Here is a 14,687-nt window from a genome sequence, read left to right on the forward strand (position 1 = left end):
CTCTTTCTATGTAGAGTTTATCAAGATTCTCTTGTAAATCATTAAGATTTATTAATTCCTTCTTGTTAAGCAGTGGTTTTTTGAGGAGGTCATTAATTTTGCTTAATGTGTTATTATGAAATTTGTACTTTCTTTTTGGCCTGTTCTTTGGCCTGTCTCTGTTCTTTAAAATCGCAAAGTCACTACGGGAAGCCGCTCAGCTCATACCCTGACAGCACGCTCTTACCCAGAAGCCTTTCCTCATATTGTACACAATCATCATGGCGGCGCAGGATGGTAGGTAGCATGAAAATGTACTTAAATGCCATTTACACAGTCTTTGAAGTGTTATTTATAGGCGCATTGCATCAGTTCCAGTTATTTGACACTTGCATTACACTGAACGGACGTTCTTTTAACTTGTCAGGGTGAAATAATAGCTAGATATCCTGTGATTAGCCATGTTGAAAACTTCGGCTGTGTCACAAAATCCAGTGAATTGTCTGCATAGACACCAGTCTGAGGGAAGCTGAAACGTTTAAACGTTTCTGGAACTTTCGATTAACGTTTACAGGCATCGCAGAAGCGTTTGGAACGTCACCGTCCCACCTGTGGGACGCTTGGCGCTCTTTTTTTTGTTGTCCTTTTTCTCTATAAAATCTTTTAGTAATCATCATAAATTATATATCATTTGAAAGCTTAGAAGCTCAAGATTCATCCTGTGAAAACCATTTTGAAATCGGACATTGTGTTACCATGGAAATCCTACTTTAAAATCTTATGGCGGTCTCCTCCCCTTTAGTGGGCAGTGTCAAGTGTCATATTACAAAATGCATTACGGTCTTTTAGAATCAAAACTTTTTATAATCTTGGCAACAAAACATATCATTGGAAAGGTCTGAGTCTCAGGATTCCATATTTGGTGGTTATTTTGAGAATTGAAGTAAAATTGACAGAGAAATCTAGGGAAAAATTCATTAAACAAAATTCAAAGGAGTTTTGATGGCTCCCAGTGGCTGTTTGTGGTATGACGCCCTAAATAAAATCTCACAGGAACCTCAATTTTTTTCATATCAACTTCAAATTTGGAACATAAATAATTTAGACACAAGGCTTTAATTTTATACCAATTTTAGAGTAAAACCTGTTATGTAAAATATTTATAATAAATAAAATAAAATAAAATTAATATAGCGCATTTTATTTACAGTACATTTAAACTTCTATAACTTTTTGATACTTAAACTTTTTTTAAAAATTCCACTTTTTCCAAAATCTGCTAATTTTCTTCTTTAAAAAGAGACCAACCTTAGGTCTATATTCCAAAGTGTTCATAAAATACAACAATTTAAGTCTGGATAGTGCACTTTAATGCCTATTTTAAAAATGGGGGGTGACAGTTAAGGGGTTAAACGAATGTTCCAATCGAACCAATAGCACCCACAGATGCTGTCTAGAAAGACGGAAACTGAATTTTGAGACACATTCTTGATATGAGCTTGCGAATATTAGCACAGCTGGCTGGCTAAGTTACAGACGAGTCAGTTGTGTACGATTACAACACAGGCTCTATCGAGTCGCTCATGGTTACAGTTACTGATCTTAGTTCAACAGTTGGGCACAAATGAGCATAAGGGGAATTTACTAGATGTTTCGGCGCCTCTCTAGATGGACCTGGCACTGGAGCGAGCTCTGGGGCTGGAGCCAACACTGGAGCGAGCTCTGGGGCTGGACCTGGCACTGGAGCGAGCTCTGGGGCTGGAGCCAACACTGGAGCAAGCTCTGGGGCTGGAGCCGACACTGGAGCAAGCTCTGGGGCTGGAGCCGACACTGGAGCTGACTGGGGTTCAGGGGCCTCCTTCGTCCCTGGGCTCGACGGGGAATCAGAAGCCCTCCCTGGGCTCAACGGGCAATCAGGAGCCCTCCCTGGGCTTAACGGAAGATCAGGAGCCCTCCCTGGGCTTAACGGGGGTTCAGGAGCCCTTCCAGGGCTTGACGGGGAATCAGGAACCCTCCTTGGGCTTAATGGGGGATCGGGAGCCACTGCTGGGCTTAAGTCAGGAACAGGAGCCTCTTCTGGGCATAACAGGAGATCAGGAGCCTCTTCTGGGCATAACTCATGAACAGCAGCCTCTTCTGGGCTTAATAGGAGATAGGAAGCCCATCCTGGGCTGAACTGGGGATCGGGAGCCCATCCAGGGCTGAACTGGGGATCGGGAGCCCATCCTGGGCTTAACTGGGGATTGGGACTTGACAGAACCAGTGGAGACACAGGAGATTCAAGGCTGGGCAGAACCAGCGAAGACACAGGAGATTCAAGGCTGGGTGGAACCAGCGGAGACACAGGAGACTTAAGAGGTAAAGAAGGTTCAGGGAAGTGCCCTAGAGGGAAATCTGGGGAGAGGATGGGTGCGGAGAAACTTGGGGGTAATGCCATGTCCAGGATATTACAGCAGGGGGCTGGCAATGGAGGGTGCTCTGGAGGAGAGGGCGATTAAACAAATATGGCTTGCCATAGGAGTCACCGGCGCTCGTGTCTTCGGTGCGGCAAAAGTGGGGATCGTGGAGTGTGGCACTGGCTTCGTTGAACGCGGCGGCCTTGACCTCGCCACAGGTTGCCGCATTGACGGACTGAGGGAGACAGCTGAGTTCGGTAAAGAAGATAAAGATGGATAAATCCATTTCCATGAAGACACTGCTTTAGGGGCAGTACTACTTATAGAGAGCAATATTCTTCTGATATGAATATTATTGCATTTCTTATCTAACAAGTCAATACCACCTATAATTAATCGAGGAATGTCTTCCTTTAAAGAAGAGTATTGTAAGGATGATTCAATAAGCTGTAGAAGTTTAGGCGAAATACCATTGATCAGACTAATCAGAGTCCCATCCGTGTTTATAAATTTTGAAATAAAGATTATATTATTTTCTATACATTCTTTAATAAAAATCCTCCTGTTTTTATATAGGATGTATTGTTCATTCCATACAATGCATTTGTGACGTGAAAAATTGGGTTTATAAGCTAGTTTCAAATAATCCATTGCTTGCTTGTGAAAATATGATAAATGGAAAGGTAACTTATAACAGTTAAAATTACAACTTAGTAAAAACTTTAAACCAACACAACGGTTAAATAATAAGTATGAAATTAAAAACCATGGGAGCATTTCCTCCAAGCATACATTGTTTGACCCAGTTGACTTTAAACACATTCTTTTATCCACATATAACGATAAAACCAGGTAAACCATTCTTGAGATTCCTTCCACTTTTGAAAGCAATGTCCTTCCTTGTATAGTTAAGTACCTTTGAATCCATCTGTTAAAAATGTTTTTTAGTTTTCTGTAGCTTAGGGGTAAAGTTGTTGAATGATGAGGAGTAAAGGTTTTTATAAAAAAATTATACATGTATAAATGTATAATTTGGCTGTCAGAATTAAGAGTGTTAATTCTCTTAAAAATATATATATATATTTTATTTTATTATTTTTTTTAAGAGAGAGACCACGATTTTTCTCTAAATTAAAAAAAAAATTGGACTTTTTTCACCATATTCAAGCCATTTAGATCTTGATCTTATAAAGGCTCCTCTTGCTCTTTCTATGTAGAGTTTATCAAGATTCTCTTGTAAATCATTAAGATTTATTAATTCCTTCTCGTTAAGCAGTGGTTTTTTGAGAAGGTCATTAATTTTGCTTAATGTGTTATTATGAAATTTGTACTCTCTTTTTGGCCTGTTCTTTGGTTAAAAAAGTTCCTTGTTACGTTTCATACACCAAATTTTAAAATCGCAAAGTCACTACGGGAAGCCGCTCAGCTCATACGCTGACAGCACGCTCTTACCCAGAAGCCTTTCCTCATATTGTACACAATCATCATGGCGGCGCAGGATGGTAGGTAGCGTGAAAATGTACTTAAATGCCATTTACACAGTCTTTGAAGTGTTATTTATAGGCGCATTGCATCAGTTCCAGTTATTTGACACTTGCATTACACTGAACGGACGTTCTTTTAACTTGTCAGGGTGAAATAATAGCTAGATATCCTGTGATTAGCCATATTGAAAACTTCGGCTGTGTCACAAAATCCAGTGAGTTGTCTACATAGACAGCATTCTGAGGGAAGCTGAAACGTTTAAACGTTTCTGGAACTTTCGATTAACGTTTACAGGCATCGCAGAAGCGTTTGGAACGTTTAAACGAATGTTCCAATCGAACCAATAGCACCCACAGATGCTGTCTAGAAAGACTGAAACAGAATTTTGAGACACATTCTTGATATGAGCTTGCGAATATTAGCACAGCGGGCTGGCTAAGTTACCGACGAGTCAGTTGTGTACGATTACAACACAGGCTTTATCGAGTCGCTCATGGTTACAGTTACTGATCTTAGTTCAACAGTTGGGCACAAATGAGCATAAGGGGAATTTACTAGATATTTCTGCGCCTCTGGACAGCAGCTAGTCAGTTAGCTTTTAAAATCTTTGTACTAGAGACGGTCTAGTTAGGACTATTTCATAAGTAAAACATACTAGTGGGAATCTAGAATAAACACATGAATTCAGCATTTATCTAAAATTGAGAGAGTTACCTAGTATCCTCAAAGGTGTTAATATTAGCTATGTATCTTATCGGTTATAAAATATTGTCCCTTGAGGATTTATTTGTTTTAATTTAATGCTTTAATACTACAGTTTGAAATTGTCATATTAGTACTGTAAAACAGGTCAACACTAAATGTCTTCATCAATACGATTTAAAAAATCTTTCTCATCTGATAATTGTTCCCACAGGAAGTGAGGTAGTAGGAATGGAGGCTGAGGTCACACAGAAGGTACCAGAAGTGTTATGTGAAGCTGCTGGACAAGAAGATGTAGCAGGGACTGATCAAGCGTCTTTCGCCGATGGTGAAAGCACATCGGCTCAGTCTGCTACTGTCAGCAACGGAGAGGAAAGTGAGGAGGGGAAAGAGATGGTGGAAGTGAAAATCATTTGGAACAAAAACAAATATGACCTTAAAATTCCTTTAGATGGCACCGGTGCTAAACTGAAGGAGAAGATTCACACCCTCACTGGTAATTTGCATGAAAGTTGTGGTTGATGTATGCTTTATGGAACAAATGAAATTGTTCTTCGTTTTCTCATTCTCATCATCTCATGTCATTTAAACCTGCATGACTTTGTGTTCTACAGAGATCATACAGGTGAGACCTTGGAGAATGTGCCTGTTTGTTCTCGTTTGTGGATCATGGAAAATTAGAGATAAACTAATTAAACATTTGGACACATGCAACATCTACTTATATAGCGCCTAATGCAATACAGATTATTTCAAAGCTGCTTCACATTAATAAACAGGAAAATAACTGGTAATAATGTAAAATTCATCCATTTATGAAGCAAATTCAATTCCAGCTATAAAGCAGGTTTACAGAAGACAATAGAGACTGTCATCATCCATTATCCAATTAAAAAACAATTCCATGTAAAGATATATTTATATATTTTTATATTTTATAAGATATAGAATTGTTCTTTGAAACTGATTTCAAAAATCTGATTATATATATATATATATATATATATATATATATATATATATATATATATATATATATATATATAAATATATAAAGAATCAGATTTTTGAAATCAGTTTCAAAGAACAATTACATTTTGTGTCAGTTTGAATTTTCTAATAAAGAAAAGCAGTCAACATAGTGAGACCTTATAATGTTACATAATATGGAACCACCATATTATATCAGGATTGAAGTTACTGAAGACAAATGCTTTTTTGTGTGTGTTTTGAATGGTTATCAGGTCTTCCACCTGCTATGCAGAAAGTGATGTACAAAGGACTGCTACCAGAGGACAAGACGCTTCGAGAGATCAAAGTTACAAATGGTGCAAAGATTATGGTGGTTGGATCCACAATAAATGATGTACTAGCTGTAAATACACCAAAAGAAGTTATTCAGCAAGAGGTTAAAGCTGAAGAGAACAAAAAGGAGCCATTGTGCAGGCAAAAGGTGGGTGGGAAACCTATTTGCATAATGTGAACTCTAGCAAGCTATGATGTATAAATGTATCTATGTAATTAAATTTGATAAATGTACTTGTGGATACTTTTTTTTTCTTCTCAGCAACATAGAAAAGTTTTGGACAAAGGAAAACCAGAAGATGTCATGCCATCTGTAAAAGGAGCTAAGGTAAGCAAAACCTGTGAGGCATAGGGTATGATTAGACTGTACCAGATCATTACACGCATGCCATACAAAATACATTTTATATATAAATACACACACAGTGAGTGTGTGTGTGTGTGTGTGTGTGTGTGTGTGTGTTTTGCTGTACAGCATCATGTGTGTGGTGGTTTAGTGATCATGTCCTTCATTTCCACAGAAATGAACAGAATAAATTCATTTTCCGCTCTAATGACATCCAAGTGATCTCTTATTTGTTAAACAGGAGCGTCTGCCAACAGTGCCTTTATCAGGAATGTACAACAAATCTGGCGGAAAAGTACGACTCACATTTAAACTGGAACAGGATCAGTTGTGGATCGGAACAAAAGGTGATTTCATCATTTAATTAAACATTCATCCCTGTTACACGATTTACGCTTATCTTGATTTTTTTTCCCGGCCTACAGAGAGAACAGAAAAAATCCCGATGGGTTCCATCAAAAATGTTGTGACTGAGCCAATAGAGGGTCACGAGGACTATCATATGATGGTATGTGTTTATCTCAACAAACAGAATTTTAAACGTAATAATATTAATGATAATTGTAAATATATAATTTTTTATTTTTTTATGGTGCTGCTGTAAAACAAAAATGCTGCAGAAAATGGTCAAATCATGTGTATATCTATATAAATAAATATGTTTTTGTTTGTTTGTCACCCTAGGCATTTCAGCTGGGTCCGACAGAAGCCTCACAATATTGGGTCTACTGGGTGCCTGCACAGTTTGTTGATGCAATCAAAGACACAGTTCTCGGAAAATGGCAGTATTTTTAACGTGCCTCTATAGACACTGAAGAATTGGGATTGAGAGCAAATGAGTGAAAACATTAACTGGAGCCAACACAATAATCTGAAGAACCGATTTTTCTGAAGTATGTCCAGAGCAAACCGAAGGATTGCTGTTGGACAAAATATTTTGGGGGTTTTAAGTGCACTAAGTGTCAGCATCCCGTTTTTCAAACTGTTTCACAACTCGTGTTTTTTTTTTTATTATTATTATTTTTTTTAAAGCAATCCCAAGCATAAACAGAAAATTGTACAGAACTTGCATATACAATTCTCGTAGGTATTCTGAAAGAAATAAAAATTATTTAAGGAAAATGATCAATGCAGTAGAAAGATTTTATCTAGTATATTTCTCAGTTTAGCTTACAACTCAAGCAAACATGCCAAAGTCAACAGATCACAGTTGTTAATTTTACAATCAGCTTTTATCATTGCACAGATTATAGTTTACATGTAAAATAGCAACGATGTAATACTCCGCTATGGTGTTAATCCAGGTTCAAAGAGCATTGTTGCATTTTATGTAGTTAAAAAAAATTCAGCATTTTCCTCCACACTTAATTGCACATGGAGAGCTTGTCTCATTCTGTCTTGACAGCAGGAGCCTTGTTGCAGAATTACAAAGCCTAAAGCCAAGAGTACAGTTGCTCATCCTCTGTGCTTTCAACCACATCATACTTCGACAAAGGCAATATCTTCTTAATATTTTATTGTTAAATGCAGCGACATCTCTAGGCCCAAGTCCCTCTCAAATCAGATGTAATATTAGGGAAAACAGTGTTGATGTGCCCTTAATACTCAGTTGTATAACTAAGTTAAGTTGCTGATGAGTGACTATTCTGATCATGCATGTTGTTGTTTTTCAAACATGGTGCTAACCAATGATACACATTTTTAATTCAATAAAGCCCAAAGGAAGGAAGAATCTCAGTGACCTTTCTGTAATAAATGTGCCCATGTACTTACATTTTTCATTTTCAAGCTCTATGTATCAGCTCACAGTTTAAATTCTTCCTAAATCATATATTTCAGTCTCTGTCTAGTTCAATAATGAGAGGAGTAGCTCACCCTAAAATGAAAATTTACTCACCCTCAGGCCATCCAAGATGTAGATTTAGAATTACGTCACTTGCTCACCAGTGAATCCTCTACAGTAAATGGGTGCCATCAGAATGAAAGTCCAATCAGCTGATTAAAAACATCACAATAATCCACAAGTACTCTGCACGCCTCCAGGCCAGTCAACACCATGTGAAGTGAAAAGCTGTATGTTTGTAAGAAACAAATCCAGCATTTTTTTTTTTTTTACTTTAAACCATTACTTCCAGATAAAATTTGAATCCTCTATCAATAATATTGAGGATAACAGGGGATGGACTTTACACCGGAGGAAACATATTTATGGATTATGGACTTGTATTCTAGGAGGAAGTGATGGTTTAAAAGTCAAAACGCTTCAATGATGATTTTTTTTTTCCTTACAAACACACACCTTTATTTTTTTTAACAAGACATTAATTGATGGACTTAATGAGTCGTGTGGATTACTGTTTGGACTCTCATTCTGGCGGCACCCATTCACTATAGAGGAACCATTGGTGAACAAATTATGTAACGCTACATTTCTTTAAATCCGTTCCAAAAAAAAAAAAAAAAAAACCTGTTCCAATGAAGAAACAAACTCATCTACATTCATTTCTGGGTGAACTATTCCTTAATAGTATTAAGTATGGGAAAGTTGGGTAGATGTGTTACCCTCTTAATCTAGTAAACTGTATAAATGCTATTTATAATTATATTTCATATTTAGAAAGAATATAAAGCTGTTTGTGGTTGAACGTTAGCATGTTCTTTAAAATATTATCTGATGGGTAAAGAGTTTCAGTATCATCTAATGGTGATAGTGAGCTTTGCCTCTGAATGGAAATATGAGCATATTACAAAATGTGAAAAAAAACTAGATTCAAATATTCTGAATATCAAACCATTACACAGCTGGTTAATGAATATAAACAAATATAAGCATCTAAGTATATTTTTTTTTTTTTTTTTTTGAGAAGTCATATTTCTATGTATATCATAGTCCTTTTATTTTTCAATTGATACCATCTTGAAATATAATTTCAAGATACATTACTTTTGCCTCTATGTGACAACTTCTTCACAGCCCTCTCTATATCTGTACTGTTGTAGCTATATTTGTTCATCCTCAAATAACTTAAAAGCTCCCATTTTAATTAATTTATTGAAAGGTCCAAATAAGACATATCTCAGATGTATTATTTCAATTGCAATTAAAAAATACATTGAATATGCATTTTGCTACTTGGTTTTATGAGTAGTATAAACAAAAATCTGCTGCTGTCATGCATCACTGGTGTACAGCTTGGGTCAAGAGGAAAAAAGAAACAGGCTTTGATAACTATCATTGAGTTGAGGAATGGAAAATATGCCGTCAGGTATGTAGTAGCGGAACAACAAAACTTAATTATTTTTTAACTTTAGTAACTTAAGAGCTTACCTTCAAACAATCATAACAATAATTAACTTTATATGATTGACAAAAGATTAATGGAGCTGAACATATTTAGTTAGCATACTCTTTATCCAAAGTGATTAATTGAAAAACAAAGTTTAAAACTGAGAAAACTAAATATGAAATGGTGAAAGTGAAAAAGTAGTTCAATAGAAAATACAGAGAGCACCATAAATTTAAGTGAATTCATTTGATGGATTTTTGTAGTCAGCACGAGTACTTTTTGAGCAGTATTGGAAGTTGTTGAAATTCACAAAATCTTTTCTATTAGCCAAATCATAATACCCTTTTCCAAAAGATACACTTTTTTCCTAGGTGTAAACACATTTTAGTTTGCGAATAAATAACTATTGTTCAAAATTCTAATTCAACATTTTTACACAATGTATTAACCACTACAGTAGTTAAAAAATACAGTATTTTTTTTTTAGCTGAAACACTGCTCAAAAACATCAGAACTATGTATTTCCATAAAGTGTTTAAGCAGAATTAACTGTTTACATTACACTTACATTTATTCATTTAGCAGGAACATTTATTACAAACAATTTAATATTTGTTTTACTGTTTCTTTCTTTTTTACTTTGAAAAGGAACCATTTTTACTTGTCAGAAGCAAATTCATAACAGTCATCCTGACTGCAATCCTTTTTTTTATTACAGTTCTGTACAGTTTCAGTACAGTTTGATGGAAAACACCGTTGCTGTGTGATGGTGAGGGATATTTGATCCATGTGTATGACAACATATTTATCTTTATAGAACTGTCCAAATGAACTGTGACCATGCGTCACCCCCAGTCTTGAAATATCTTAAACATGCATAACAAGATACACCTGTTTCACACGTAGCAGGACAGCTGATTGTAAAAAAAAGAGGGTAGTCTGTGTTTGTAATGCTCTGAAGAATAAAGATACACTTCCTGAAAACATCTTGTGACCATAACTGGGTGCAGTCATGATGATTACAAAGTTTTGTTGTTGTTTTTGTTGTTTTTTTCATGTCTTTTAATAGACATCTGCACTAATGATAATAAGAAATGTTTCCTAAGCAGCAAATTAGCATAGTAGAGTGACTTCTGAAGGATCATGTGACACTAAAGACTGGGGTAATGACGCTGAAAATTCAGCTTTGACATCACAGGAATAAATTACATTTTAAAATGTATTCAAACAGAAAAGAGTTTGTTTGAAAAACTTGTTTTACAGGATTACTGTTTTTACTATATGTTTGGTCAAACCAAATCCTGGTTGCCATAATAACCCATTCATTACTTGTAAAGGGAGCATGAATAGAAATATCTGATTGAATAAAACAAAAAATACCCACCTTTTTGTTAATCTTGTCTCGCATATCCAAACATGCTTATGTCAGCAGCATATTTTATTTGTTTTATATTTTATTTTTCTGACATGTTGTTATATCTTTCACTTGGATGTTGTAAGTTGCACTGAGTAAATACAGCTGGATAAAACAAAAACTGTGTCCATCTTCATTTCAGGCAGAAAAGCAACAAAATGTGCTGCAAAGCACTTTAGGTAACACTTTTTTTTTAAGGTGTAATTGTTCCACATTACATGTACTTACTATTGTAATAACAAGTAATTATGCATAATTAAATGCAAGTAAACCTAACCCAAACCCTTATCCTAACCATATAGTAAGTACATGTAGTTATTTAATATTACTTGGTACTTAAATGTATAATTACACTGTAACAAGGACACCTTAAAATAAAGTGTATTCTTCAAAGCACAACAAAAGCCTATTAAACAATCATTTAAAATTGATCTTAAAAATTTTATTTATAACAAAGTGCACTTTTTTAAATGTACTTAAGTGTATTATGAAAAGGTCATGAAAGTGTGCATGAAAGTACAGTTACACTAAGTGGCATTTTATTTACTTAATGTTGAAGAATCTGGATCTGGTGGAGAATCTGGAAAATCTCGATAAGAGAGAGGTTTTCTCTGTCCCTGGGTCCCGGGAGGGTACGGAGAGTCATGGACAACACTGGACCACACTCATCCTCCTCTTTCGCCAGCCGGCAGCAGCGGGCAGTTCGAGAGCGTCAATGAAGGCCCAACTCACACACCCTCTGCCAACCTGGTGTGTGAGTTGGGCCTTCACAAAGCAGTTGTACTCCCTGACCGAGGAAACACTCTGTACGGACGCATTGGCACACAGCTGGCCACGGGGCCTTCGCAAACATGCTTTTCCCCCAGTTAGCCTTATTGCACAGACACTGTGCAAAGTCAGGGATGACGAGGAGCGGGTCCTGTAAGTGTGCCGTATTGGCCCACCCGGACCTGGTTCCTGGAACTGATGCGCCTCGTGACAGCCACTCCTTGGCCAATTCCTCTGAGGAAGGATCTACTTACTCAGAGATGGGGCATCCTATGGCACCCATGTCCAGACCTCTGGAAACTTCAAGTCTGGCCCCTGGACGGAACGTGGAGGTTCTAGGTGACCTTCCCCAAGAGGTAGTTGACACCATTACTTCAGCGAGAGCACCGTCTATGAGACACACTTACACTTGGATGTTGAACCTGTTCGTCGAGTGGTGCTCTTCTCACAGAGAAGACCCCTGAAGATGCCCGATCAGAGTTGTGCTTTCTCCTTCCACCCTCAAAGCTATGTCACTGTGATCGCTGCTAACCACGACCCCACAGAAGGGAAGTCACTGGGGAAGCATGACCTGATCATCAGGTTCCTTAGGGGGGCGAGAAGGGCTCACAGCACTACACCCCCCTATACCCTCTTGGGACCTGACTCTAGTGATTACAGCACTACAGCATGGCCCATCTGAGCCTTTGCAGACAGTTGAGCTGAAGTTTCTGTCAATGAAAACTCTGCTCCTGCTTGCACTGGCCTCCATCAAGAGGGTAGGGGACCTGCATGCATTTCGGTCGATGATTCGTGCCTAGAGTTTGGGCCGGCTGACTCCCAGGAAACGCTGAGGCCCCAGCGCAGCTATGTGCCCAAGGTTCCCACTACTCCCTTCAGGGATTAGCTGGGGAGCCTGCAAGCGCTGCCCTTGGAGGAGGCAGACCCAGCCTTAGCTTTGTTGTCCCATCCTAGAATTACGATGCTACATAGTCCGGACACAAAGCTTCAGGACCTCAGAACAGCTCTTTGTCTGTTATGGAGGCCAGCAGAAGGGGAATGCCATCAGTAAGCAGAGGATGGCCCACTGGATAGTGGATGCCATCACCCTGGCTTATCAGGCACAGGGTGTGCCCTGCCCATTCAGATTGCATTCTCACTCTACTAGAAGTGTTGTCTCCTCCTGGGCACTGGCTCGTGGCGCATCACTGATGGTTATTTGTAGAGCTGTGGGCTGGGCTACCCCCAACACATTTACTAGATTCTATAGCCTTCGTGTGGAGCTGGTATCCTCCTGTGTTCTCACCTCAAACGGGTAGAAGCACTGAGAGGCCCGGCTTCAGGTCGGCTTGCTACAACCACTCCAGAGAGTCCATATCATAGACCCTGTCGAGCTCCTCCATAACCTCGGCAGCCTGACGTGGTGGAACGTTCAGTGCCAGGCCCTCACTCGATGAATCCGTGAGAACCGGTAGAGGGCTGTGTTCCATATGTGTAAAGTCCACGGTATAGCCTCAGAGCCCATGTTTCCCTGGCAGACTTCTGCCATTTCCATAAGGATTTCAATCACATCTAATTTTCCATATGCACCTAAATGGATGTTCATATGTGTATTTGCTTCCAAAACCTCCTTTGGGAAGGATGGGGCTTCCCCAACATTCCTGTTCCAAGTAGAACGGGTAAGTTTTCGCAGTGTTATCCAGTCTTACTGAGTAGGTAGTGCCATAGCAGCAGTAGCTAGTACTCTTGTGGCAAGCCCTGGCCTGTGCAAAAAAGTAGGGGCACAAGAGGCTCCCACAGGACACTGGAAGAGGCAGTATCTGTGGCCTTTTGATAGGGATCCCAATTCGTTGGTCATCCATTGTGACGTAAAGAGTGACCAATTAAAAGGGAATGTCTCGGTTACGTATGGTAACCCTGGTTCCCTGAAGGAGGGAATGGAAATGTCACTTCCCGTCGCCACAGCTCCTGTACCACCGCTTAGCGGCCGGGTCACCGGCTTGGCTCAAAAGCAAAAACCTGAATATGTGTTGCATCTACTGCCTACTTATACTCATGCTGTGATCAGTGGCAGCTGGGTGCAGTAATCACATGTGCATTGGCTCATTTAGTTTACACTCAAAGTAGATTGTTCTCTCTAAGCAAGATCCCAATTTGTCAGCCCAATACGTCTGTCATCTGACATGACGTCTCCATTCCCTCCTTCAGCGAACGAGGGTTACCATATGTAACCGAGACGTTTCTTCTTATTAAAGTCAACCACAAAAACTGCACAGGTTTCATTAACATTTAGTCATTTAGCAGATGCTTTTATCCAATCACCTAAAGTCATAATTCATGCAAACTTGCGCTTGTCAGATGAATGTGAACTTGTGGTTGTCACAGATCCAGAGAAATTCACTTAATTTTACTGATATTTACTGATATTTGTGTGACTCATAAACAGGTACAGGGAAATACATTAACATGTAAAAAGTGAATTCTCCATATGATGATTATAATACACAATGCATTGGTTGCCATAGTTTAACTGAAAAGTGGGTCTTTAAATTAAAAGTAGTCATATAGTTTCTTATTATCCTAAGTTAATGTTCCATTTTAGATGTTTTAGATGCGTGTCTTAGTGCCCTAACATGTCCTTTTGTTTGTTCTGGGCCACTTGCACTCAATGCAACAGAGATTCCAGAGATTTGTAAAATGACTGTGTGGTTTGATGTTATCTACTATCTCTCATTTTGTCTGTCACTGTCAGACAAAAAGTCTTTCAGCAGAAGTGCACGTGTATTGGCTGAAAAAAATCCAGAAAGTCTACTTATGAAGAGATTAGATTTTGATTAGTTTATGAGGATTCATTTTCTCTTCCTAACAGGTCCCATCACAGACTGAGTGAATACACAGTTTCTGGCTATGATATCTTGTCTAATAGTTTCACTGATATTGTCACAGTAGTTTTCAGTTTCCACATTATTACACGCCGTCGTTATGTGTGTGTAATCTGTGGTTGGTTTTTGGTTAAGCTTTGTTCT

General features: G+C 38.3%; 1 protein-coding gene across 4 annotated transcripts; it reads left to right on the forward strand.

The window, feature by feature from the left end:
* Positions 1–199: 199 nt before the first annotated feature.
* LOC109051090 (ubiquitin domain-containing protein UBFD1-like) lies at positions 200–7,947 on the forward strand. Of its 4 annotated transcripts, none has more exons than XM_042720791.1 (7): positions 200–276; positions 4,777–5,058; positions 5,807–6,015; positions 6,130–6,195; positions 6,455–6,560; positions 6,639–6,721; positions 6,898–7,947. In XM_042720791.1, the coding sequence occupies exons 1-7, from the start codon at positions 261–263 to the stop codon at positions 7,006–7,008; spliced, it is 873 nt and encodes a 290-aa protein (XP_042576725.1). In that variant the 5' UTR covers positions 200–260; the 3' UTR covers positions 7,009–7,947. The 4 variants fall into 4 exon arrangements, with proteins under 4 accessions (XP_042576725.1, XP_042576717.1, XP_042576738.1 ...); XM_042720783.1 differs by lacking the exon at positions 200–276 and adding an exon at positions 3,727–3,877; XM_042720804.1 differs by lacking the exon at positions 200–276 and adding an exon at positions 3,873–3,894.
* The last annotated feature ends 6,740 nt before the right edge of the window (positions 7,948–14,687 follow it).

This window comes from Cyprinus carpio, chromosome A3, assembly GCF_018340385.1.
Source record: "Cyprinus carpio isolate SPL01 chromosome A3, ASM1834038v1, whole genome shotgun sequence".
NCBI lineage: Eukaryota > Metazoa > Chordata > Actinopteri > Cypriniformes > Cyprinidae > Cyprinus > Cyprinus carpio.